This window comes from Sparus aurata, chromosome 9, assembly GCF_900880675.1.
Source record: "Sparus aurata chromosome 9, fSpaAur1.1, whole genome shotgun sequence".
In the NCBI taxonomy this organism is placed as follows: domain Eukaryota; kingdom Metazoa; phylum Chordata; class Actinopteri; order Spariformes; family Sparidae; genus Sparus; species Sparus aurata.
This window is the reverse complement of record NC_044195.1, coordinates 15,582,910-15,609,724: the sequence shown is the minus strand read 5'-3', so window position 1 is coordinate 15,609,724 and position 26,815 is coordinate 15,582,910. Positions and strand designations below refer to the sequence as shown.

The following is a 26,815-nucleotide window of genomic DNA, read 5'->3' as shown; positions in this document are numbered from 1 at the left end:
TTCCTGAAGACCACTGTGCAGATAATGTTTATCTGCACAGTGGTCTGTGACCTCTGACACCTGACTTCTTTTACACCCAGTGACTGGTGGTGAATTATTTTTCCTGCATGTAGTTAAATCTTTTATATTCTCAGTAGTCTGTACACGAGGTTGTGTTCGTGAGCTGAATCCCTTTCCCTCCTTTGACCCACTGCACTTGTGTGAGAGTGGTACCGAATTCTGATAGGCACACATACTTACATTGGGGGACAATTTCATAATCAATACAATTTATATTGATTGGAAAGATAAATCCCTGACTATATTCAGGAGTAAAATGCCTTCATCTCCAACAATTGGTCCATTTTACATTCCTGTCATTTCCTTTCAAACTGCCGTCTGGCCCGTACTTCTCCACGGGGACCGAGCTCTATAAAGACTGGAACCAGATCAATGTGGAGCTATCCGGTGCACCCTTTTCTCTGTGAAGAGGCAGTAATAGTCTGTTATTAACCCAGATGGGCGACAGACAGTAGGGTTAGCCACAGCGGGGGGACACAGATGAGGGGATAACAATAAAAGGCAGTAGATTGGTGGATGAAGAAGAAAGAATCATCAAGACAGAATAATGAGGGCTGGATTTGAGGTACGGTCCATTTGGAGGAAGAAGTGGTGAAAAGAAAGAACAGTGAGTGGACAAAGAGCAGCTATCATGTGGACTTCTGAGCACGCCTGATTTGATTGTGTATAACTCACTCATCATGGAGGTGCACACGGTATAGTCACACTCCATTCTGTCTGTAGCAAAGATTCCTAAAAGAATAAGTAATAGCTTCACATTTAAGGATGAAGTTTTTAAAATAATACCCATCTTTTTCAAAAAGACCAAAAACAGCTCACACTTTTCATGCTTCCTAAACAATTCATGTCTTTGCTCCTCGTCACCCTCTTGCTTCTATACTTAAAGTACCCGACCTTATGAACATTATAGAGGGCATTTCAAGAAAGAGGTGAACAAAGAAGAGATGTGGCAAAGGACAGAAATAGGGGGAGGACAAAGGCAGTGAAGGCTCCATATGTTCTCAGCAGGGTGGTCAGAGAGGGGGCTTTGATGAGTGGTCCTCTGCCTTCTGCCAGGATAGAAGGACCAGTGCAGCATTAAACCTCTGAGGAGAGCGGCAAGGAACTGTGAAAGGATATGTCAGAAGACACTGGTGAAGGCTGTGTTATTCACAAGCATGTCACAATATTAAACACCGGTCAGTTTGTTCTCAGACAAGTTTAAGTTACAGAGAACTTGTAGTGTTAAGCTTGCTCCCTGTACGCAAGCAGTGAGATTTGTTCATGCCATTAACCTTGAGCCGGGGCCTAAGGACAGAGCAGCCTGTTACTGAATGTTAGCAATGTCTGCACTCTCCCAGGAGAGAGGGCTTTTAAACAGCCTCTGGGACTCTTTGTGAGAAATGAAGGGTTAGCACTTGAGTGGAAAGGGTCAGAAATTGGAAGTTGCTTTATTTGTATCTAAATGGCCTCGGGGGGTTGTGTGGGCTGAGTGGGAGGGCAGATTTGTTGTTTTTATTGGAGGTCATTGCCAAGGTTATCATTCGAGGTCCCTTCCTGACCTATCTCTAGCATGAGATTACCACAATCTTATGTTAATAGCGATTGTCACAACCATGAATACTGATGTTAAGGAAAGAGAGGGACAGCACTTCTATTTTCAGATCAATTGCAGCTTGAGGCAACATGTAGGTAATCATGACAGTACTTAAGCCAATTGAAGAAGAGCAGTGCACCCTCACACACAAATGACAAATGTTTTATAAGATTGGTTTCACGTGTTGTTCTCAGCCGAGGTAAAGCAAAAAACTTGCTCAGGTTGTGTTTATTTCTTGTCTTTTTTAGACTTACATCGGACACATCCTTCTGCTGGTCAATCCAAACAAAGAGCTGCCAATCTACTCCACTCTGGTAAGCACATATTGAAATCTTGTCATGTCAGTACCTGAGACAAAGATGAGAAAGATGCGAGATGCCGCACTCCATAGATACTTCTATCATCAGCTCAAGAAATAGTCTAAACATCTATTGGATGCAGTCTGATGAAGTATATTATCTGCTGCTTTCACCTGGCAATGGGAAAGGAGTCAATCACCTATTTTTAGCAGGTTAAAATGTTTTCTAAAACTGCATATAGACGCCAATTTTAGTGTGAAAATTGTATAAATATTGACCTTGTCTGTGATCTAGTCTAAAAACACATGGCTTTAGATTTGACAGGCTGTGCATTTAACATGCAGAATCATGCTATAATGGAGGCGTGCTTGCTGCATAATAAGCAGAACATGAACAGATGAAATGGACCTTGTGGCTGATAAATAATGCAGTCTTCCTGTTAGTGATACACAGCACTGGGCTGACTCTGCATCAGTAAGGGAAGAGAGGGATCCTTTTTAGCTAGAGCACACACACACACACACACACACACACACACACACACATACCACAATCTCCAAGAATTTAAGAAAAGTTTAAGAATCCCCTGAAGAATTAATTTTAAGAACACCATCTCTATTGGTGAAAAGCAGTATATTGTCATATTCAACAGCAAGAGGAGAATGACTCAGTGAATGACTAACAGGCGTGTGTGTGTTGCCTTATTTGAAATTGTGCATAACTCATTTTGAAATAGCTGAATTACTGCCAGATTAGTGCTTGCCCATGAGGACCTAGGAGGGGTTGGATCGAGGAGGAGACATGTTCTCCTGCCATGACTGAATGAAGCCAGGCCCCCTCTGGCTCTGGCTATTCCTGCCTGTGTCTGGAATCACTCCAGGCATCCCTACCCAGCAGAGAGAGTGTGAGGAGGAGTGGGGAGGAGCCGGTGTGTGAAGGACATATGTCACAACATGTGTGATCTGCTGGCCGTCTGTCACCCCCTCTGGTCTGGCGGGCCACAGCCCATCCTCCTTCCAAAGCCACAAATACTGAACAGGCACACATCTGTTGGGCTGGTTACAAGTAGGGGTTCAGTCATGATAGATAACTGCGGGTTCACTGTATGACACACTAACAAAAGTAGAATAATGACTTTTGAGATTTCCTTATCTATTCCTCTTTTTGCATAAATTGTGCATCTAATGTGTTTTCAAAAATGTTTTTCAAGTTTCATTTTTCCAATGAAAAAGAGCTTCTTTTGTTGGGTTTGTGTTTCTTTTACAAGCAGATCTTTTTCTGAAGTAATTATAATGTCTAGATGAGGGTCTTCTAATAAAGATAAAGAATGAACATCTGAACATTTTCAAAACACAATTTACTTTCCTATTTTCTATTACTTTGACATAGCCTGAAATAAACCTGGTCTGCACTTGCCTGGTAATGGTTTCTTATTTTAAATTAACCAGCTACAATAAGTTTCTTTGTCAGTTAAAACATGTTTGGCTAAATCAATAGCCTTCTTGGCTAAACTTTTTCAGACCAAGGACTACAAATTCACGGACCACCTGAACTTCCCAACATCCCCCAAAACAAACAGCCTATCTCAACAGTATATTACAAATTACAGCCTTATTAAATGACGGTCTTACAAAATAGTATAGCCTGCTAACGCATCATTGTCATCATTGACATCTCATTGGAAAGAATTGTAATGTTTTTTTCTGAGACATCAGTTAAGCAATTCTGCCTCCACACTGGAGAAGTTTAGTCCCCTGCGCTGATCATTTTTTAAAATAAATTGGTATGTTATACTGTATGTTACGCAGGCAGTGTCGCAAAACGGTCACAAAACCGTTAGCTATATTGTTAAAGCCTGACTACAGATCAAAACAGCCAATTCAAATAATAATGTTGAGATTTATGTACAAGTTAATTTGATATTAAAAGAACATGTTTATTCACTCACTATGATACTTTGGAGTCGTTTAAAATCACAAACAGGTTGAGAAACAATTCATCTCAAATGTGACATTTTACTGAGTCTACTTGCAAACCACTACGGTGTGCTTAAGGACCACCAATGGTCCGTGGACCACTCTATGAGAAAGGTGAGTTTAAATGATGACAGTTTTCAATCAACACCTAATTGATAGCTCAGTCACTTTGGGTTGGATTACATGGTCAGATTGAGTGGTAAAGCACACCTACTTAGTGAGGTTGACACATACAAACTGACACAGGTACGGAAAGTGATAGCCAGCATGGTTTCACAGTTTTGCTGAAACTTTATCCTCTGTTGTTCTCAGCACGTGTGCGTATCGTTACATAATAATAAACATACTGCTGTAACAAAATAATTTCCCAGTCTGGGATCATTAAAGTAATTCTATTCTATAAGGCTGTGATCCAATGTCTTGATCGATTGCATGTCTCTTCCTCTCTTAGGTGAGTCAGCTATACCTGAGCTCCACAGGTCGTCTGTGCTCCTCTCTGCCACCTCACATCTTCTCCTCAGCAGAAAGAGCTTTTCACATAATGCTGCAGGAGAGACGCCCGCAGTGTTTCATCCTAAGGTACACCCTCCTCATCGAACCCACAAAAACACACACTCTCACAAACACTGAACACCTAGGAGATGAATAGCTCCCAGCCTGGCCTGAGCTGTACCTGTTCGGTGTTCACACAGAGGTGGAAGTTGCCCTTTGTCCTCGGCTGGACGGAGGCAGCTCCCCAATTGCAATTAAATCCCGTTCCGGCTCTCCAGTGACATTCCCGCTGAGTTGTAACCAATCTGGCAGAGAGTTAATGCGCCCTGGCCACAGGCTATCCATCTCACTCACCCACACCAACACACACACACATGCAAGGACATTTTACTGTGCACTCTCATGTATACTCTCTCCCTCTCTCTCTCTCTCTCTCTCTCTCTCTCTCTCTCTCTCTCTCTCTCTCTCTCTCTCTCTCTCTCTCTCTCTCTCTCTCTCTCTCTCTCACACACTTGCTTCCTTCATTTTTCTTGTTTCTCTTTCATTCAAGCTTCCCGTTTCACTCCCTGTTTCCTCACACATGCACAAAAGCACACACACATACACATTCACATACACATTCACACACTCCTTCATGTTTACAGGCAATCAGTGGCCATGATTCCCTGAGGCCAGTGGTCAGACAAAATGCCCTTGAAATTTAATAAAAACTGGTAAATGAAAAGACAGTGGAAAGGCTTTTGGACTTCACACTCAGCAGGGCCATTAGTAGGAAATATAGCAACATACAGACAAACAGCGCTGCACAGCACACTGCGGTCATTAGTAAAGGCTTCTGACCTTCTGAAGCCATCTGCTTGGTGTTACTACGCCGGTCTCAATTCTCTGCATGTCGGTGAGTGTCAGAGCATGTACTGTAGAGGTACCTTATGTCGGATTTAAAATCCACTCAACGGCAAATTAAAACAAGGCCTCCTGTGCCAAATAAGTTGTGATAGTAACGGCGTGTGGAAGGCGGTGGTCGATGGAGCAGCATTAGTTGTGTTAGACAGAGGGGGGATCGATGGAGAATTTAATGGGAGGGGTTCCCTGAAGGGGTGATGTCAGGTGGGTGGAGGCATATAACTGAGGTGACAGATGTGGGAAACACCCTGATGACAAATGCATAACACACATTCTTCTGAGAAGTCTTGCACTCACAGATGCTTGATTTTTGGACTGATAAATTTGTTTTTTTTATTAAAAGCAGCATTTTAATTCATTTATTTTTAAATGCATCTAAAAAGCAAGTTAAAAAGACGATTTGAAATACATGTGGTGATAAATGCTGAAGAAATGACAGCAACATAAACATCATAATTTAAATACATACTCTAACTTCATCTTTATTTATATAGCGAGAGGGCAGAGTAACACCGTACCTTTTATATAAAAAAATAGAATGATTGTGCTGCCCTACTCTGTTTACATATATATAATAATAATGCAGAAACTCCCTTTCGCAAAACAGTAACTACAGCACATTATTATCTTTCATCATAGTGGAAAATGTGAGACTACATCTCAACGATACAAAACATTAAAAGATTGTTCATATGGGCTGCTGTTTTAAAACAGATCAGAAAAATGTGCCAAGCTATCCTTTAAGACATGGATCATTAGAGACAACGGCAACATGTCAAGCAGTAATAACCTCAGGGTTGCCATACTCGACATGGGGTCTCAAGGCATTCTTGATTTTATGGATCTAAGAACGTTTTTTTACTTTTAAATTAAAAGCCAGTATGCTTACATCTCAGTATGTCATACATATCTGTGAGAACATTAGATTAATTTTGTTTTTAAAGTTTAGATTATGGTTGATAATATACAGGATAAGAGCATGATGAAGAACTGAACACAAGCTTTATTCACAGAGTCTTCACTCTATGCTCAACAGTCCTGCATTAGAAAAGCTCACACTTAAAATAACAAAAAGAGAGCTATGGAAAAGCACCAGGGAGAAGAAAACACCAAATTGATCAAAATTAGAAGCTTTTGAAGTGCAGTATGTATGACTGTTAAAAAATGTACAATATATTATAGAAAATTATATAAAAAGTTCCTAAAAATATCAGGAAATAATCTGCTCAAGATTCTCACTGTCATGACTTCTTAGACTTATTGTGTTCACTGTTTTGGTTAATTGTACAGTTCATCAGTTGTTCTGTACTATTATTGTTAAACGTTGAATATACTATGAAATATCCATAGAATATGTCACTTACTTAGGCATTTATAGAGAAAGGTCCCTTATGGATACTGATTGGAAAACGCTGACCTAAGGCATGAATGATATTAAATCTGTATTTTTCTGTCTTTTTAGTGGTGAAAGTGGTTCTGGGAAAACAGAGGCCTGTAAGCACATAGTGAGACACCTGACAGCTCGCTCCAGCCCCAAAGGCTTCGCACTTGAGCCCAGAATGAAACATGTAAGTCTGTTCAGTCATCAGGTGGGGGTGTCCTCAAGGTTTACATTGCCAAGAAACTTGTACAGTCTTGGACTGGCTATTTGAATCTTTTGTTGCTTTCCTTTTTTTCTTTCCCTTTTTGCAGTTTGAAAAAAAGGCAAGAGACATCTGTGCTGTTTTTCATTCATTTCAGTTTCCATTCTCTGCACAGCCAGTCGCCATAGAGATACTCATGAATATTTGTGTGTTCTTCAAAGTGAAGGACAGACTGAATCTTACATCCTTTCTCCCTGTGCTTACGTTTTACTGTGCTTATTGTTCCTTCACCTGTCATCTTTGAAATAAGAACTCAGGTAGCACACAGCGTACTGAGGAAATCTTAATGGCTGTGTAAATGTCTCATGCTGTTCTTATGTTGCTGTGCAGGAGGAGAGAATAGATGTATGGATTAGTGTAGGACCTTTTACTGGTCATCTTTGCCACTCTGTTCGATAGCCGTTCATTTGTCAAAGACGCCACTGGAGCACTCAGACATTTCCATTAAGGTGGCTCTATCTCTTCTGATGCTGTTTCTTGCAGACAGAACCATTTGCAGCAGAGAAAATTGAGGGAGTATCGAGAGTAGAGTACAAAAGAACATAAAATACTCATATCCCATCTATGCCACATTTTGCAAGAAATCAGGAGAGGCAGCAATCACTGAAGAGATAAAGGAATTTTAGATAATAGCATAAACAGACTCTCCATGCATATTGTATATTACTCTCCATAATATTGTATATAAAAAAGAGAAAGAAAGAGAAGAAAAGTCTGTAATTTAGGTCACCCCTACATGACTCCTTGTTATATTCCCAGTCGTGTAGTTGGGTTAAGATTGCGTCGTGTTCGTGGGGCTTAACAAATGATTCACTTGCTTTGCTCTCAGTCTATCAGTTTGGTAACAAAGCAGCATGTGAAGTCTGGGAGTGTGTTCTGATGAAGTCATCGTTATGTAGTCGATAAATGGGTCAGCTTGCTCTCTGATCATCCTGGGACACGGAAAATACTGAGCACCCACATAATGGATGCACAAGGACATCTAGTGGTAGAAAGCAGAATGGGAGCAGAAATTCGTTTTCGTGTTAAGTTTAGAAACCTGTGTAAGAAAGATACTATGTGTGGATTCATTTATAGTGTAAAAGAAAGGTGTGTATACTCTGCAGTTTAAATGAAAGTCATTTATATGATTGTCCAAAAATGTCCTTTTGTTTGACCAAATACACAGGTTAACTGCATTCTGGAGGCTTTCGGTCATGCAAAGACTCGGAGGAACAACAACTCAAGCCGCTTTATCAAACTGATTACTGTTCAGTACTGTGACAAGAGGAGGACTCTGCTTAGAGGTAACTAGTGTTTATGACAATGAAGCACTGAATATAAACTGATAGTATCAGTTAACTTTTTCACTTTTACTTTCGGTGTTACTATAATTATTGTTTTTTGATTAGCTTAATCTTATATAAAATATGTACATCTGTATATGTATATTGTATTCTGAAACTTCTTTAGAATTCCACACATTTGCTTTTAAGTATTTAGCTATATCGAATATTTTATTAATAGAAAATTTGGTTCATTTTTTAATTTTTTTTCACAGTCTGGATCACTCATTTTATTATAATACTATTGAGCATTTAAACCATTCAAACTTAACACCGAGATTACTTTGTGAAATCAGGCACAGCAGTAACACACCAGCAGGGGGCAGTAAAAGCCCATAAATATAGTGCTGCACTATTACATTTTTACAGCTCTGCTCACCTTATTTTACCCCAGTTAATTTGATCACAGAGCAGTGGCCATTAAACCACAGATTGAATTTTCACTTTTGTTCCACAATCATCAGCACTGTTGAAATGTAATTTACACACCTGTAATTGAAACATAAAACACATCTGATTTTAAAGCCCGCGTGTACACCTACATGCTGGAGAAGTCTCGCCTGGTCCACCTGCAACCTCACCAGCAGAGCTTCAGCATCTTCTACCTGATGGCTGAAGGCCTGTCGCCTGAGGAAAACAGCGCACTTTACCTCAACAATGTCCTGGCACATAGGTACGTGTGTCACAGCTGTCATATTTATACTGCTTAATTTATATCAATAGTTCATAAAATCACTGATGAAAATGCAATACAGTATGGGTGCAGACCAATCATAACTTCTTCACATGACCTGCACACTACTACAGAGCTACAGAGCTCACAATTTACCGTTCAATCCAACACTGATAATATAATGCATTAAGACTTGATATCAACAACAATATCCTCAACTTTCAGCAACTGAACATCTGTGCATACACACCCTTGTGTAAGTCTGTATGCGTCTACTCATGCGTGTTCTTAGTTGTAACTTACTCCTCAGCTGCCGTTATCCATTGTACGCCACCAGTGTGATAACCACTGACCTGAATTGGTCTGTTTTGGAGCTTGAGAAGCACGCTAGCCCTTCTGGCAGCACACCAGCCCATTGTGTCTCCTTGTCTGTGCAAACCAGTTCAGCAAATTTAAAACCCTGTTTGCCCGTTCCCCTCGCTCCCAAACACAGCACTCTACTTAGTGTGACAGAAACCTTGCGTAAATCAACCCAGAACTGCCTCATAAAACCTGTGGTTCTAGGTCTATCTTAAACAAAGATATGCATTTAAATTCCTGTGGGGAGCATTGGAGACATGTTGGGAGTACCTGTTGTCGTTAGGGTTGCCGCGGTTTATCGTTTTGATGGTATACTAGGGTATGAAAACTGAAAGTTACCATACAGTCTGCATTTGATTATCAGCGGTATTGAAATCTACCATAAAAAGTATATATTTTTGAAGTTAATTTAAAGTTTCAGGTCTATCAGGACATAATATATTGTGAAATTATAATAATGTGTTTGTTCAACCACAAAACCCTTCCATTTCCATTCCTTTAAGAGTAATTTTAACCAAAAATAATAACAATTGTGTTATATCATATATTTGGATACCAAACCATGACATTCTCTAAGATCGTTATTGTACCATGAAAACCTAATACCAGTGCAACCTTAATTGTCCTACACTAGTCATGAGGACTCATCTTGTCCTCTTTGTTTATTTTGTTTTCTTGGTTGTCTGAAATTTTGGTCCACTTGGCTCCATCCTTCTGTCCTTCTCCAGGTATCTTGGTGGAGGCCTTCAGGGGGAGAACCCTCGAGTCGCTATAGCCTCCACTCGGAGCAGGGAACGCCTCGCAGCAGTTAAACAGGCACTGCGAGCCCTGGGCTTCAACAAGCAGGTAATGATCTGAACTGCGTAGTTTCTGATAAGCTTGTTTATTCAAAGGCTACTGACAGCAAGGGTCATTTATAGTGATGATGTCACAGAACCTTGAATGGCCCCTTATGAAGCTGCGCGATATGAAGTATATATCATATGACAATAGAAAAAACATCTATTGTCTCATGTTATGCTCTGTGGTTTGGCAAATCACATTCTGTACACTCATGGTCTTTGTCGTTTGGATGGTGCTTTGCAATCTTCATACATGGAGGAAAGTGAAGGTTGCATATCTAACTAACAATTTGTAGAACTATCCTCAATAAAAGGAGGAAAATAAGCAAACATGGGTAAGTGTCTAACCACTTATGAGCTTATTGATGAGATTTATTTTTTGCTAGCTCTAGTCTTTAAGTGTCTCTGAGTCCAGAGCTGGGTCCTTCACAAGGTGCAACCCAAAATAATGGGTCCTTCAAAGGACTAAAGGTTCCAGACTGAGCCTTGACCTTGTCCACACTTCAACCTCGAGGCAAGCAAAACTGATGGATAATGTTTTGGGCTTTTGTTTAATTTGCAAAGTCAAATATTTCTAACTATATTGACAAGTCGTGTCCCAGTAATACCTGGTAAATAATGTCATGGTCACAAATAACTTCCCAGCTCTACAAGCTGCAGATCCTTGCTCATGCTCCATTAACCAATTGACCATTGGATAATGGATTGTAGGACACTGAGGGCTGCAAAGGACACAACAGTGTGTCTTCCCTATTCAGTCACAAGAAGCATTTGAAATGAGACAGGCGTCATCAGTCTCTTATGACATATTTGGCCTAGATGTGTGGAAATCTTAGGATACTGAAGTGGGACTCATGTCTTTCAATTATCTATCTACAGACGATAATGAAATGTGTGACCAGACGCACAAGCCAGCACTTTGATTTATGCACACTGCACGCATGTAGTGTTATTCAGTGTATGGTACAGTCCGTCCTGCGCACCACCCGCTGAGTTCCCAGCCCATTATCAGGTTCTATTCTTAGATTCCCAGTCAGCATCTGTCAGCAGTGAGTGACCACCATCTCACCTTTTAATCCAGCAGCAGTCAGTACACGCAGGCAAGGCCTTAGGGACAGCGCAATAGAGTAAAAGATAGTGGTATTATCACAGAGGACTGGTGTCCCCTGCATGAGAAGAATGAGTGGGGGAGTAGGAGTGGAAGTGATAGACCACCCATAGGTCTCTGTCTAAGTCTAATCAGGGGATGACTCCCAGCCCAGACCCAAAGGTCAATCGTCATTAACACTCCCTTGTTCCTTTTCTCTCTCTCGCTCCCTTTCTTCTCCTTCCTAAGCTGGGGGGAATCTGACTGTGTATAAAGTGTCAGACAGAGACTAATGCTTGTGTTTATCTCCAAGATATCAGCTTCAATATCCTGCCCTGGGAGAGTGCACATGCAGGCATATTCACACACACGCAAACACACATAAGCACACACCCACACACCCTCAATCTCAAACATCCCCCTCTCAGAGATTCAGAGCAGTGGGTAAGGGGGTATTCCATTAAGTGTCTTCTACTCAAGGGCAGAGAGAAGGGGAGAGAAGGACAGAGGAGGAGAAGTGTGTGAATGAGGGGAGGAGGGTTGACGTGTTGTAAAATAGTGCTGGATTTATAAAAAAAATTGAATTAATGCTATTTTTGTTTCTAAGTTATGGATACATTGAAGGATAAGGCTGGTTATTCTATATTTTTTTATTATCGACAAATTCTATGAAAATTTTAAACCAATAATCCATAAGTCAGTCTCTGTCTCTGTGTCACCCAGCCCATAGCCCATCGATAACTACAGAAGATGTCTAGCTTTAAAAAAAATGTATCATAAAAATTAAGTTTAATTTTCTATAAAAGGCTTAATGATTTCCAGCTATAAAAGCTGAGCATTTTTTGTTTTTGGTTGGCAAACGTGATTTGACCAGAGGTGTGTATTTTCTACACCAGGATCTAAAAGCAAAAAACTTGTCTGGAGCTGCAATGATTAGAAGATTACATGGAAAGTAATTACCAGTCACTTTTTTCAAGCCAAATGTCAAACATTTGCTGGGTCCAGATCCTAATATATGAGATTTGCAGCTTTTCTTTGTAATGTTTGATACTAAATGAAGAGTTTGGGGATTTGGGACTTCTGGTGAATATAATCAGCAGATTAAACACAAATGAAAATAACTGTTAGTTGCAGACCTACACTTGTCACAGTATAAAAGTCTGGCTCATAGTGTTTTGGAACAACCACCACTACTTGTACCTCCTTACTGCTAATTATCCTACCAACAAGTATTATGCCAAAGCCTGATTGATCCAATTCCTATTGGCCAATCATCAAAAGTTTGCTCAGCATTTCATGAAGTGCAAATCCTTGTTTTTGATTTTCTGTCTTTTCCACGGTCTCTTTCTTTTTTAAGGAGGTCGACTCAGTGTTTATGCTGCTATCCGCTGTGCTCCATATTGGGGATCTACGTTTTACTGCATTGACAGATGCCGATACAGCCTTTCCTTCTGACCTGCAGCTGCTGGAGAGAGGTCAGTGCCCCCGTTACATGACCTTGGTCGCGTGTGTGGGGGAGGTGAGGGGAGGAGGGGTTCATCTTGTTTACATCGTCGTCATAGCTCCTCCCATTCTCTCTCCCTTGGAGTTCTGCCTGGCAGCTTGCCAACGGGAGGTAAAGGTCAGACAGTCACCTGTTTGGTGAGCTGCATTGTCTACCAAAACTTAACCATGGTGAAGAGAGGATGCTCATAGACTCACACCTCCTGGCTATTGTGGTCTGTGTTTTCTCTCCTTCTCTGTCTGACTCCCTCATTATGCAACCGCTCCATGTGCTCCTGTGACCGCTGACCTTATAAAGATGGTGGACAAATAACATCAGCACCTGAACGAGAAAGAGCCAGACGTTGTCAGGGAGATGTGATGTCATGGCTAGCGATGTCAAAGGGATTCTGGGTCACTGTCAACTGTTTCTGCTGCTTGTTTATGAGCGCTGCTCAGAAATCCACTGATGACTAATTGCTGCCAGCTCCAGTGATCGATTATTACATGGAAATGAGCTGTAGCGGAGCTCAGCTTGTTGTGCTGGCAGAGTGATATCATCGTGACAGGAGGTTCTGGGATGTTACTCATCAGCTACTTTTTAATGCTCTTAATTTGATGTTTTATCCTGTCACCATCATTTATCTGTCTGTTTCTTTCTCTCTGTCTTCCTCTGCACAGTTTCTGGAATGTTGCAGGTGTGCTCCAATGACTTAAGCACTGCCCTCACCTCAGATGTGCAGTACTTCAAAGGTATCTACTCACTAGCCTTCACCTAGCCTAGGCCTAACTGTTCCACACACATAAGCAGATTTACTATATCACAAAGCTTGTCAACTGAATATACTGTACTTTGTAAGGTATTAGATTTTTTAGTGAAGCAACTTATACGTAAACAAGCAATTGGAGAGTAAAATCAGTCTATCTTCAGTCTATCTTGGGACTATAGTAATGTCACCTTGTAAAAAAAAAAAAAAAAACCTTGGGAAAAATTGATTTTCTGTGAGGTCAGTAAAGTTGAAATCACACAACATGAACATCTGTTTAAAGTATAGCTTATTGTGACTAAGATATCTGTAAGCCTGACAGAGTGTTACAATTAACTATAATTTTACAACCAGGTCAAACTTGCTTCTTGTATTACTAGCTGTCTATTTAGTCAGTGACTAAAATATATTGTATGAGAGCATATAACTCCAAAAATAGATTTAAATGAATACACTCAATGTATGAAGGCATGTTAATGGATTAAACCTCACAAAATATTACTCGAGGATAGCTTTTTTTTTCTATCAAAAATTAAACAAATATTGATATGTAATTAGAAATACTAAAATAAAAAGTCAGATTATAGTTACTGCACTTTGCCATTGCACAACCTTTTTATATCTTTGCAGGTAATTCACAGACAGAGTGCTTTTTTTGCATTTTTGGGGTCAGAGGTCAAATAATTGGTCATGATTTTTAAGACATGAAAATGACTTGAAGAATACATATTTAATGAGAAAATAACAGTCTTTTTACCTAAAATACATTTGGATGGATGGTCGAAAATCTTTGAGGCCAATTTTCTTAGTTTCATTATTAGCCTAGTTACTGTGGGTAGCCTTTGTAGGGCAGCATAGTTCAAAAATAAACTTGCAGGTACAGAGATATTTGTGATAAGCTAAAATAAGATGACAATATTGGTCATGCGGATGTGTCAGCCTTTTGTTATCAAGTATAAGTCGTTATTGGGAAAAACTGGCAATGCAAGATTTTGTTTTCTGCTAAATCTATTGTAAAATGAAAAAACACAAATCATCACTATCTATCTACAGTGTCTATATATTAAGTACTGCAATCTTAACGTTCAAGTTGAATTTGTTTTACTTGACATCGCTCGTCCAGTGATGTTAGTATTGCAAATGCACACATTGCAGTGTCGATGCAAAAGTGATATATTGTGCAGCCCTATATTGCCTTCACTTGGACATAGAATCCCAAGGAAAATGGTTCCTTTTAAAGAAATATGAATATTTCTCTGTCGTTACTAAAAACCTATAAAAATCAGCCAACAAGTGCTGTGCTTTCACAATGCCAGAACTTATGTTGTCATGTTTTTTTGTGTGTCAGGTGATGTGATCACTCGACGCCACACAGTGGAGATGTCAGAGCAGTACAGAGATCAGCTCGCAAAGGCCATCTACGGACGGCTCTTCAGCCATCTCGTCAACAGCAGCAACGACTACCTGCAAGGCCAGGATGACAGCATTGGGTATAACTGTGTTTCTGTGGGTGTGTCGATGTGTGTGTGTGTGTGTGCACCTCAGGGCTTTTTCATGATACAAATAAACATTTCTTTGGAAGCCTGAGCTGTTGATAACTGTTATCAAAAACACTTCTAATGTAATGTGTCTGTCATCACACAGCAGCAGTTACTCAAGGCCTCAGAGTGACAACACTGTTATTGTAATATAATTTAGAGTTGAGGTCTGTAACAGTTTACAGTGTGTGGCACACATGGGGACACACCAAAGGTTAATGTGGAGGTCTCACAACACACACACACACACACACACACACACACTCACAAACACTCTCTTAGGTGGAGGCCACTCTATCCTTGCTGTTGTTGATGTTGTAAAGTCTTATCACAGTGATAACCAGATGTTTTTGTGCTTAGCCTTGTTTACACACCAATCACAGACTCTAATAAATCTGTCAACAACACACGTCACGGCACACCCCCTTCAGGTGTACGCGTGACACACACAGACATGATAACTCTTGTCAGAGTGAAGCAATATTGATATTGGTTTAACAGTGGTGTCAAATAATGAATATGTTCTCCATCCATTTATTTGTTTCAGTGATCCTGCCCTGGAAATTGGGATCTTGGACATCTTTGGCTTTGAAGAATTTCAGAGGAATGCATATGAGCAGGTGGGACAATGCTTACTTTTATCAGACAATAAATCTCAATCAATCCACACACCCACACACACACCCGGGCAAAAAGAACCCCCAAAAACATCAATGTTGTGTTCCTTGTCCTTTCAAGCTGACAGATAATTTCCCCTAATTTGGTCAAATGCATTTATGACATTTCCTGATTTATCTGATCCTAATCAAATTGTTTAAATATTTGGGTCTGTTATCTATTTTAGCCTGCACATTTTAGTCTGTAATTGTAATGAATAAGGTGAGGTCTGTGGCTGACTGTGGCGTGATTTTCAGCTGTCCTCAGATGAACTGGCCACTGACAACAATGACTGCCTGTGTGTGAGATGTCAGAGTAATAAGCAGCTCCAAACCAGTGTGTCTGTTTGTTTGTTTGTGTGTGTGTTTTTTATTTGAAGAAATGTTAAGGTCTGTTTTAATGTTGCATTGTTCACATTGTTGAAGAAAAGGAACAGCAACAGTGACAGTTACCTAAATTATTTCAAATTAAAGAAACTCTTGGTCAGTGTATGGTCATATAGTAGCCTCAACTTCCAGTTACAGTCAGTATTCAGCAGTCTGGCTAAAACCATGAGTGAAACACTGTACCACAGTAGTGGGAGCCTGAAAATAGCACAAAAATAGCTCTGTCTTCTGAGAGAGGTGCCTTAATCCTGTATCCAACAAAGATTGCAGTGGTTGGTGTAGTTATGGGAAATGTGGGAATTTAAAGGAGCGCAATGTAGTTTTAAGGAAGAAATTTTAAGAGAAGAGGAAAACATTCACTTACTGACTCCTCACAGGTGAATAAACTGTAGAACTGTCCTTAAAGAACAAAACTGTTTATGTGACCCATCTGAATAGCCATCATTCTAGTGTCAGATAGTATTCTTGGACCCTTATTCCCCCCAAGACAGCTTGTACATAAGTATATCAAATAACTGTTTTTAAATGTTATATTATTACTTTATCAATATTTGAATAACTAGGAAGTGGAATAGGAATAGGCGTTTTTTATTTAGTAAGCAGTCCCGCCCCCCACACCCCACCCCTAAGGTTTTTATGCAACAGTTTTGTGTGCTTAACCGTGTGCACTTTTGCATGTATTATGCACACGGATGGATCAGCACGTCTGCAATGCTTGAATGTTTTGATTGTTTTCAGTATGTCAGCAGGTGTGAATACAATGCACCGTGTACAGAGTAGAACATGTGCAGCATTATACAGCTCACCTGTTACGGGCTCTAAATCTGCCATGTGCTCATCAAGCATGCACTGTTAATAGACTACCACCTAGTATGAGCAGCAGGGACTTGGCAGACAAGTCAGTATATCACAATGTGTGTGTGTGTGTGTGTGTGTGTGTGTGTGTGTGTGTGTGGTGTCTTAGGGTGTAATTCATAGTGCTCAAGAGGCTAAGTGCTTATTCGTGTTACTCAGGGCTTATGTTCCCTTCCTTTGGAGCTCCCAATCTCCTCCCAGCTTTTATTAAGTACAGTGTATTTGGATTTGCTTTTCGAGTAATGTGTGTGTGTGTGTGTGCGTGTGTGGCACTAAGATTTCAGTGGCCTTACTCTTCCTCTGCATGATCTCTAATCCAAGTGGAAGCTAGGGATTGCGTGACCTTTCCTCTTCAGGTCACGGAGAGAGCAGAGGGGCCAGAAGGGAAGAGAGGGGAGGAGGCTAACAAAGTGAAAGAAGAAAAAAAAAAACAATATCAGGTGGCAGCATTCCTTGCCTCTCTCCCTCAGACATTTTCCTTATTGTTGCCGCTGAGCTGCATATTAATTTCAGTTTTCTCAAATCGCAAACATTACCCGCCACAAGGGAGAGAAGAAGAGGAGCGAGTATAAATAAGCATGATGATCTCTTACAGTAGATGTGGCACATCAGTGACAAACAAGCCCTCACACTCTGACATGTTTGTACACACACGCACACACATGCAGACACTTACACACCAGGCTCCACACACGCAGCATGATCAGGGTCATTAGTGCTCGTTAATTAGAGCAGTGTTTGTCAGGGGTGTGTTGTACCTGCTCAGCACTTTGCTAATGAGCTAACTCAATCAACCACCTGCTGGGACTAAGCCTTTAATGTACTCGACTCGCTTGTAGACAAACAAGGATGATAGAAAAACAGGACTGCAGAACAGCACACCTCGAGATCAGCACTTCTCAATCAGCACTCGGCGAGACAGAATGTGGGTCACGGCACTGTTCTGAAGCAGTCACATGACAGCGCCCAGAGAGAAAAACTCAACCCAGTTAATTTATGATTTTCACACTTCCAGCAAATTAACACTTCACTCTTCAGTGACTGGATAAATCTCTTATTAGCCCAATGCTAAGTGCTTAAGGGCTTTAATTGAGGAGTCAAGTCTAGCTCAGTCTGCCATCAATATTCATGTTGGTGCAAAACATGAAGTGAAAGTACAACGGATAGAAACATTACATCCTAGGTTGAAAAGAAGGACATCTCACTCAAGTACAAGTGTGACAAATCTTTCCAAGACTACAACACTGTAAGACTTTTTTCGTGTCCTGCTTTGTGACACATTTGGGTTCAGGAAAAGTTTAAACAGGCCTGCTGCTCATGCTGCTGCTGCTGCAGTCTGCTCTCCTGTGTTGTTCCACTTCATACTCTACGTTCCTTCTCATTACATCAGTGTGACAAGTCACACTTGAATCTACCCTCCAGTGTTGTACACACTTACGCCAGACAATCACATTTGAGTGACTCCTCCCTGTGCTGTGAGTGGTTGATGTCTGGGTTAGGAAGAGTTCATGTGTCCCAGCAGGAACACTTTATTTATATTATAGTGGCAGAGAAAAAGGCCACACATAAGGACATCCATTTCTATTATATCATGCATGAGGTGTGCCTGTAAACAGTTCTCAGGAGTTCAGGGTCAGGTCTGTTATGTGAGTAGTCACTTCATTTATGCCCCATTGACTTCCCTGTTGGTGCCACGGCAACTTGTTTTCAGGCCATAATTGTGCATTTGTGTTTTTTTAAAACAAACATACAGCAGCAGGTCTCTTAGGAGGAACTGCATGCCGTGTGCACCCAAGTGTATGTTTACATCTCGATTTGTGTGTTGTGTGCATTCCAGCTGTGCGTGAACATGACCAATGAGCGGCTGAGGCAGTACGTCTCTGAGGTGCTTTTCCAGCAGGAGCAGGCTGAGTGTCTGCAGGAGGGCATCGCCATGGATACCCCGCGCTCCCCCACCAACCATCCAGGCGTCCTGGACTTCTTTCTTCAGGTATTGTATGCGACTGGTTTAGACCAGCACAGGCCAGTTTGGTGTCTCATGATCTAATTCAAGATTGCAGCCTCACCTAGAGACTATGACAGAAGCTTAAAAGGTGCACTGTGTAGTTTTGGGGGAAACATTTTAATCAGAAAAGAAAGATATTCTTTGACTAATTTTAAAAAATGTATGCCTAAACTAACTAGATAAACCATCTCTCTTTGTTGTTGTGACTGAATAAACTGAGGCAACAGACTGATCTTAAAAGACAACACAGTTTCATACCGTTGTACGGCTGCCACCTATCGAGTCTCAATCAGTGTTCTGGGGACCTTAGAGAGCAGCTTGTTAATTCAGTTTGTATTATAATCTCTTTAATATTGTAAATGTTCTGGATAAAACCAAATTCATCACTTTAAGAAGTTGTTTTTTTGTCCTTTTGTACTAATTCTTTCTGTAATTTTGTGTCCTTTTTTTCAATATAGAATTTTATATGAAAGTTAGACTTACAGCAAAAATGTGACATGACATTTGCTGTGCTTCAAACTGAAATATCACTGGTAGGACTGGTGGTCAACCTGTGTTTAATATGCCAAGCTGATGTCATAGCAATCCCTTCAATCCTTTGTTACATGTTACTCTATCACCCCATGTTCCCTCTCTGTCCATAGTGTCTCTATTTATAACAGCCAAAATGCCCCAAATATCTAAAAACAAATTAAAATGACTGAAGTTATTTGATATCAGAGGACAAGACCCTGGGGGATCAATAAAAGTGTCATAATGAAAGTAATGTATTGCCATTATTATGAAGGTTGCTTTGTAACCATGAGTGACATAAATAACATGTGAGCATCTGTTTGTTCCTCTTCCAGAAGCCTCAGGGCCTGCTGTGTGTGTTAGATGAAGAGAGCCAGAGCCTGCGGCCAGCAGAGCAGACCCTATACAAGAGGCTGTCAACGCAGCTGGACTCCAATCCAACTCATGGGCTCTCTCTCACAACCAAGGATGGCAACGGAAACCCCCCTCCAAAAGACCAGGGCCCAGCCTTCACTGTCTGCCACTATGCAGGACAGGTTTGTTTGTATTGCAGAAAACCACTACCAAGGCCCATCAGTCCCATTTAATTCAATCAAGCCTAATCCACTTTCAAACTCGATAGCTCTGTATCACCCAAAAGAATACCGAATCCATCCTTTCATCCGAATCAGCTCCAAATGTTAATGGGTCTATTCTGGGTCGAGTTACATCGTACATCAAACATTTCTGGAAAGTCTTTTAGTAGTTTTTAGTGTTATCCTACGTCCAAAGCAACCAGCCAACAACCAACCAACAACGTGAAAACATAAGCTCTTTGGTGGAAATAGTCATTGCCGTAAAGACATTAACTCTTCGATCTGAATGAGAAAAATCCTAAATTATGAATATGGGTAAAAGTCCCACAATGAACTTGGATGCCTTGTGTTATCTTGTTCCATCAGTAGCAAATATCAGGCTGCTACGTCTTAAGAGTGCCCTTGTCAGGACTGTGATTTTCATGAAGTGGGCAGGCTAAAGATAACAGCAAGGAGCAAATTTTCCAAACATGCCAACATGACTTAAATTATGTCCTTTTGGTAAATTTCATTTGCCCTGCCCTTATATGATCTCTTATATAACTTTAGTTTGCAGAATTCTAGGCTCACTGTCCCCCCCACCAAGTAATAACGCACATATGAAATACATAACTCATACCAAACATTAGACATAATTTGTACACATTTGAATATGGATAATAAGTCATCTAAACACAAGACAGCATTAAAAAGTCATTTTCTGCCCTTTTATTAATTCTATATATATCTACATAGTTGACCCTTTATTAGGGACTCAAAATTCCAGGAAGTGAATCATGTGAATTTATTATAAATATGAATTATTTATGTTAACAGAAGTTAACAGGAATAGTAGGAATAATTTATGGCCAGATTTACCCTTTCACAGATAGAAACAAGGCTTTTGGCATATCGTAGAGTTGAACATTTAGTAGAAAGTGTCAACTCATAGGTATTGAACTTATTGAACATTATTTGTCAAATTCATACAATGAAAAATGCTCCATATGGTTAGTTAGCTAGGAAGTTAAGTATCCAAGTAATACTTGGAAAATGTGAGGTGACAATAGGCCTATGGGCTGTGTGCAGACACGGGTTTAAAATGAACAAATAATTTATGAAAGAAATGTTTCATAATTGATAATGCATCATTAAAACTCAAACTCGATTAGTATGCCTAATTCAGCTACGTCCCAAATGGTAACAGCTAGCTAGCAGAAAGTGTTAACAACTGTGAGGTTAACAGAAATAGATTAAAGGATATATAATATTTTCACACCAGTAATGCTATCAAAACTAGTCCTTTGGCTCTGACAGTGCAGTAGTGTTGCATATTTTCAACATGCAGTAAGAAGTTTGTAATGTGTTCTTTTTGTTTTACTGATTTTTTTGTCCAATGTTGTTTATTTAACACATTAATTTCTTTACAGATAAGTCATGATACTGAAATGTCGAATTTATGATATTTGTATTGTCATATGTGATTGTAGGCTTGTATGGAAGCTGTCTTTTCTCCATACTGGAAACCTCTTGATTTCTAAAAGGCGATTTTGTTTGTTGACACAAAATGAGGTGTTTTTTGGATAAAATAAATAATTAGGCTGCTACCGATAAAAGAAAACATGACAATAGCTTAATTTATCTGTTCGTAGCAAGCATTATGCAGAGGAAAACTGCAAATAAGTACATGAATGTTGGATTAAAAAATAATATTCTCTTTAGAAGTCTGAATGGTGATTGTCAACATTAGAAATGTCAAAATCACCATGATAAAGAAATAAAGTGGTGCTTTTACAAAGATATAGGTCCATGTAAATTGATATTTACATAATGTCTTATGTTAATGTACCGTATAAGGGAATGTCCATGCATGATTTTTTTTGTCCACCAGATTTCGTACGACCTCACGGGATCGCTCACAAGAAACAAGGACTCCCTTCCTCAGAATCTCCTGTTTACAATGAAGTGTAAGTACCCAATAAATAACATGCATACGAGCACATTGTGGCGTCAGAGCACAGTTGATCACAAAGATGCACTCTTTTCTAAACCAACCACGCACAAAACCACTCTCTGTCTAAGTGTGGCTGTGTTTGTGTGTGTGTGTTTCATCACATATGCAGCAGACAGCACCGTCTGTGTGTATATTGTCTATAGAAGGTGCCAGATGTGGGGTGTTGTGGTTAGCGGCACACAGGCAGTCGTTGTGTGACTGCCAGGCTAGCCTTACGTCCAGCAGCCTAATTGCTATAATTCCCATGATGAGGCTAATCTTCTAAAGGCTAGCCCTTCACTCACACTTGGCTGTTGTCCCTCTGTCTGAACGAGTCAATGCGTCACTGCCATTCATCTGCACACACTGACATACGTACTGTGTGGTTTCTACTTACGGACGTCATCCACTCCCAACTTTAACTTTAAGCCTCAAAGCTAACAGGACAGCAGAGGGATCAAAATAAGTGAAGCTATGATTGCTTTAAATTAAATGACAATTACCCATGTCGCTGTGTGTAATTAAGCCCTTAAGTGAGTCCAGGACTCATGTTTGTTTTCTTTGCTCAGTACACCTACCTGCCATCATCCTGCCCCCTTTCTCTCTGTCTCAGGCTGTCAGATGAGAACCACATACCCACGTTCACACACATGTTGTTTGTCTTTCTGAATGAACTCATTGTTGTTGTGAACCGCTCCACGTGTTGTCGAGTGGCATGGTCCACCCCCTCTTGTTGCCCGACTGATTGTTTACACAGAGACTAACTTTATGCCTTCTCCCCACCCTCACTCCTCCTCTGATGCTTCTTTCCTTCCTTGTTGACATCCTCCTCACTGTTCCTTTGTTTCTTTGTTTCTTTCTTTTTTTCTTTGTTTGTTTCTTTCTTTCTTTCTTTCTTTCTTTCTTTCCTTCTTTCTTTCTTTCTTTCTTTCTTTCTTTCTTTCTATATCTGTTCATCCCACCTCTCCTTATTCACATCCACCCCCTTATTTCCACCAATGCTGTTGCTTCTTTTCACCGTTATTTTCCTCCCTCCCTCTCTCTGTGTATGTGCTTTGTGCCCGGCAGCCAGCGAGAGTGTGTTACTGCAGCAACTCTTCCAGTCCAAGCTGACTCAGACTGGTTCCCTGGTGCCAGCAGCCCAGGGCCGTGCCGGGCTAAGGGGGCCTAAAGCGGCCCTGTTGCTCCACAGGATGCCGTCAGCCTCCCTTGTCACTGCCAACACTGTCTCCCAACAGCCCCGGAGGTACCATGACCTTACCAAGGTACAGTACACTGGGGCAGAGTGGAGGGTGCAAGCCTTCTGTTGAATTCACTTGAGCGTTATGTTGAAGCCTGTGTTATTTTTTAATCATTTTATCAATCAACAATTAGATTTGAGGCAAACATTAAATGCATTGTTCATACTAGCTTTAGAAATTAAACTTGAGGATGAAATTTAGGAATATATGAGTTGAAGGAACACATTTAGAAAGTGACACAATAAATCTGAGGCTAGGTCAGTAAGTGACTGCTCTGCCGATCAATGGGAAAACAGGGATAGTATTTTTGGAAAAAAACAACTGTCTATTTTAAGCTCCTTCCCCCCATGGTGCTATATATACACGTCTGGGAATCAGGTTTGTTTGAAAAGCATGCAATCTAATCCACACTGTCACAAATTTTACTTTTTTCTTTACACACATTCACAAAAACCCAAATGACAAACCTGATGAATGATCTCAATATACCTATATCTCCCTCTCCATTTGATCTTCATTCAAATGTTTTGAAAAGCATTTCACACAGGGGGCACATGTGTGATTGAAAAGTATTGCTGGTTGTGTAATCTTGAAGGAAGTCCTGCCTGCTGTCTCTGTGGCTCATTAGCCATCTAGAGACACAGGCTTACATAAGACCTCTCTCACTTCCCTGATGTCCCAGCAGCCTAATACGGTAACACTAGGTAATATTGCAGTGCTGCTCTGAGTGTAAAACAACAAAACAAGACATAAATGCCATGGGCTGTAATTTAAAGTATTTGAAACAGAATGATTGGGAGTGATGGAGAAGTGTTCCAGTGGAGCAGTTTATTTTGCATTGGAAACATCCTACACAGCACCAAAGGCAGATGGATTTTTAAATGTTGTGTTCTGTTCTCTAGTTAAAGCCACACAGCCTGATGTGATGTTAATATGTGATGATTATGCTGTAATGCTTCCTTATTCCTCAGTGGCCACTTGAAACAAGATGCACAGCTATCTAATATTTTTTTCTCATTATTATCTCTTTTCATTTATCAGATCCTGAAGAAGAAAGGCTCAAGCTCCTTCCTCCAAAGGCTAGAGCGTTGTGGGCCCATCACAGTGGCTGTCCAGCTGAGGGTAAGAACCATTTCTCCTCCTCCAGCCACACAGTCAAAGTCTTTGTAAGACTAAGTCATTTCTAACTCTAAAGAAGGTGTCTGAGTCATAAACCATGTTGCTAGTGGACACATGTGCCTTACCACAAGAAGGTCAGAATCTGCTGGCCACAAGATGTTGCATGTACACTAGTTTCCTTCTAAAGTCCAAAGGCGTCTAGGTCAGATGATCCAATTCTAAATTGTCCATAGGTAGTAATGTGTTTGTTTGTAAATGTCCAGCCCACAGTGTACCCTGCTTATTGCCCACTACATGGCAGAAAAGCTACAACCTGTAGTAGTGTTTGCCACTGCTATAACAAACATCTACTGCAGCACAAGCACATATATAACAGCTGAGGACTGTTAGGGAAAAGTTACTATACATGTTTAATTTACTTTCTGATGCCAATCAGACAAAACACCCATTCCTTTGCATCTTGATCAGATCCTAAATTATTGCAGGAATTTGTCAATGAAACTCAAGTTTTTGTCTGAATTAATCCTCATCTCAGCAAACCGCTGTAGTTTATGCATCCTCGCCCTCACACACCCACTCCCTCACTCTGTTCCTCACAACACTGAACATCATTCTCACTTCACAAAACACGGCCTCTGCAAGAAAGCAGCCCTAAGACTTATTCAGAGTTGAGTACTGTGATTTCATAACTATATAAAGCAACAATAATATGCAGTTAGAGGAATGTAGTTCAGTGTATGCTGCTGACGCAAGGAGGCTGAAATGTGGCTCAGAGAAGCAGTACCTTTGGTTTGAATGAAGCCAGTGAGTTGCACAATCAGAGTTGTGGGCTTGTGGTCGGTTGGTCCCTCAGGGAATGGCAGGGAAGGAGAGAGTAGGCTGAAGAATGATGCTGTACCAAGCCAAGCGTGAATCCCTCCACATGAATGAATGAACAATGAACAACAACCACTGTGTTCCATGCGGATGCATTTGTGTGTGTTTGTGTGTGTGTGTGTGTGTGTGTGTGTGTGTTCATATGAATGCTGGTAGTGACGTTCAAAGATGAGGGGAGAGGTGCTGGTCATTGTACCTTAAGGTATGCAGAGCATAGACTGACGTCAGTTCGAGGAGTGGCAGATACACAGATGTAAGTATTTACACAAATTTGGATTTGTGGGTAAGCGTGACCTTGGTAGCAGCATCTGTAAATTCAGGACAAGAAGAAAAGCTTTCTCACACGCCCTGCGAAAGAGCAAAGAGCTCTTTGTTTTTTGCTTCCTCCAGAGGCAAAACACACCCCCAAAAAAATCAGACCACTTTGTACTAAACACAACGTGATCTCACTCTCTTCACTATGGCTCAGAAATCAAGTTACAACATCAAAAGGGAAAAGACAGAGAGCCCTTCTTCCCCTCTGTAGCACTTACTGTACAGCCCAAACACTAATAAATGTTAATCAAAGCACGACATGTAGTTCATTCTGTTATGCTGGTAAAACTACAACTAAGTGCCTTCGACTGTATCTCCTTTTCCCTCTTTCAGAACTCGCTGTCCGAGGTGATCAGTAAGCTGCAGGCCTGCAGTCCTCACTTTGTGGAGTGCGTGCGCCCCAACACGAGCGGCCAGCCAGACAGTTTTGACAGCTTCCATGTGTCTGCCCAGCTGCAGTACATTGGGGTGCTTGAGATGGTGCGCATGATCCGTTATGGATACCCCGTCCGCCTGTCCTTCCCAGGCTTCCTCAGCAGGTCAGTGCCGGAACACTTGCATAATTAAGAGTGCCGCAGCTGTAATTACTCGTAATCTGAAGTTATTGTGCTATCTGTGTGTGATGATTCATTCACTTTACAGCCTCCTCTTCACCTACAGCTTTTTCTGTCTTAAATTTGATCGATTTCCCTTTTTCATCTCTTTGTCTGTCTCAATGATCTCACTTACATTACGCTCCCAGCAGGTCACAGTGATCTCTGTTCGTTGATCAGTGACAGGGCGAGCGGGTCGAAGTAAGCTGAAAGTTTGAAAGTGTATGACTTCTCTACATCTGCTGTGCAGAATCACGTGCTCACATGCAGACCGACACATTAGCACTGACAAGTCACAGCAACCCTCACTGTTAGAGGCACAAAATGACCTTGAATGGCTTTATTGCAGCTGATAAATGCCACTAATACATTTCCCATGTCAGCCCGACACACACACATTAACCAGTCAGTTGCGTGTAAGGTCTCCATGTCCCACACTAATGTTGGTCATTATTTCTCCCCTAGCTCTTTGCTAAACTCTTTTACTATATTCCCCAGCATCCCTCCTCTCTCAGTTTGGCTGTTTGTTTCAGTCTTCCTGTTCCTGTTCCTCTGATTCCAAGAACCAGTGGAATACTGAGAGGATTTAGCTCTCAGTATGTCTTTTGCTCTCTCTCTCTCCCTCTCTCTCTCTCTCTCTCTCCTTTGCCCTCTGTCTCTCTCCCATCCTCAGTCTGTCTCCTGG

General features: G+C 40.8%; 1 protein-coding gene across 3 annotated transcripts in view; it reads left to right on the top strand.

The window, feature by feature from the left end:
* The window catches only part of myo16 (myosin XVI), a 72,252-nt gene that overhangs the window by 19,547 nt on the left and 25,890 nt on the right, over positions 1-26,815 (top strand). For all 3 annotated transcript variants that reach the window (XR_003985415.1, XM_030429560.1, XM_030429558.1), the window contains exons 9-24: positions 1,885-1,950; positions 4,363-4,490; positions 6,769-6,874; positions 8,118-8,235; positions 8,800-8,947; positions 10,036-10,153; positions 12,594-12,711; positions 13,400-13,471; positions 14,834-14,975; positions 15,571-15,643; positions 18,759-18,911; positions 19,775-19,975; positions 21,885-21,960; positions 23,055-23,251; positions 24,269-24,349; positions 25,871-26,076. Coding sequence is in view for 2 of the 3 variants with exons in the window: in XM_030429560.1 (XP_030285420.1) it covers positions 1,885-1,950; positions 4,363-4,490; positions 6,769-6,874; positions 8,118-8,235; positions 8,800-8,947; positions 10,036-10,153; positions 12,594-12,711; positions 13,400-13,471; positions 14,834-14,975; positions 15,571-15,643; positions 18,759-18,911; positions 19,775-19,975; positions 21,885-21,960; positions 23,055-23,251; positions 24,269-24,349; positions 25,871-26,076 (2,003 nt within the window). In the remaining variant the exon portion in view is untranslated. The remainder of the gene's footprint in view (positions 1-1,884; positions 1,951-4,362; positions 4,491-6,768; positions 6,875-8,117; positions 8,236-8,799; positions 8,948-10,035; positions 10,154-12,593; positions 12,712-13,399; positions 13,472-14,833; positions 14,976-15,570; positions 15,644-18,758; positions 18,912-19,774; positions 19,976-21,884; positions 21,961-23,054; positions 23,252-24,268; positions 24,350-25,870; positions 26,077-26,815) is intronic.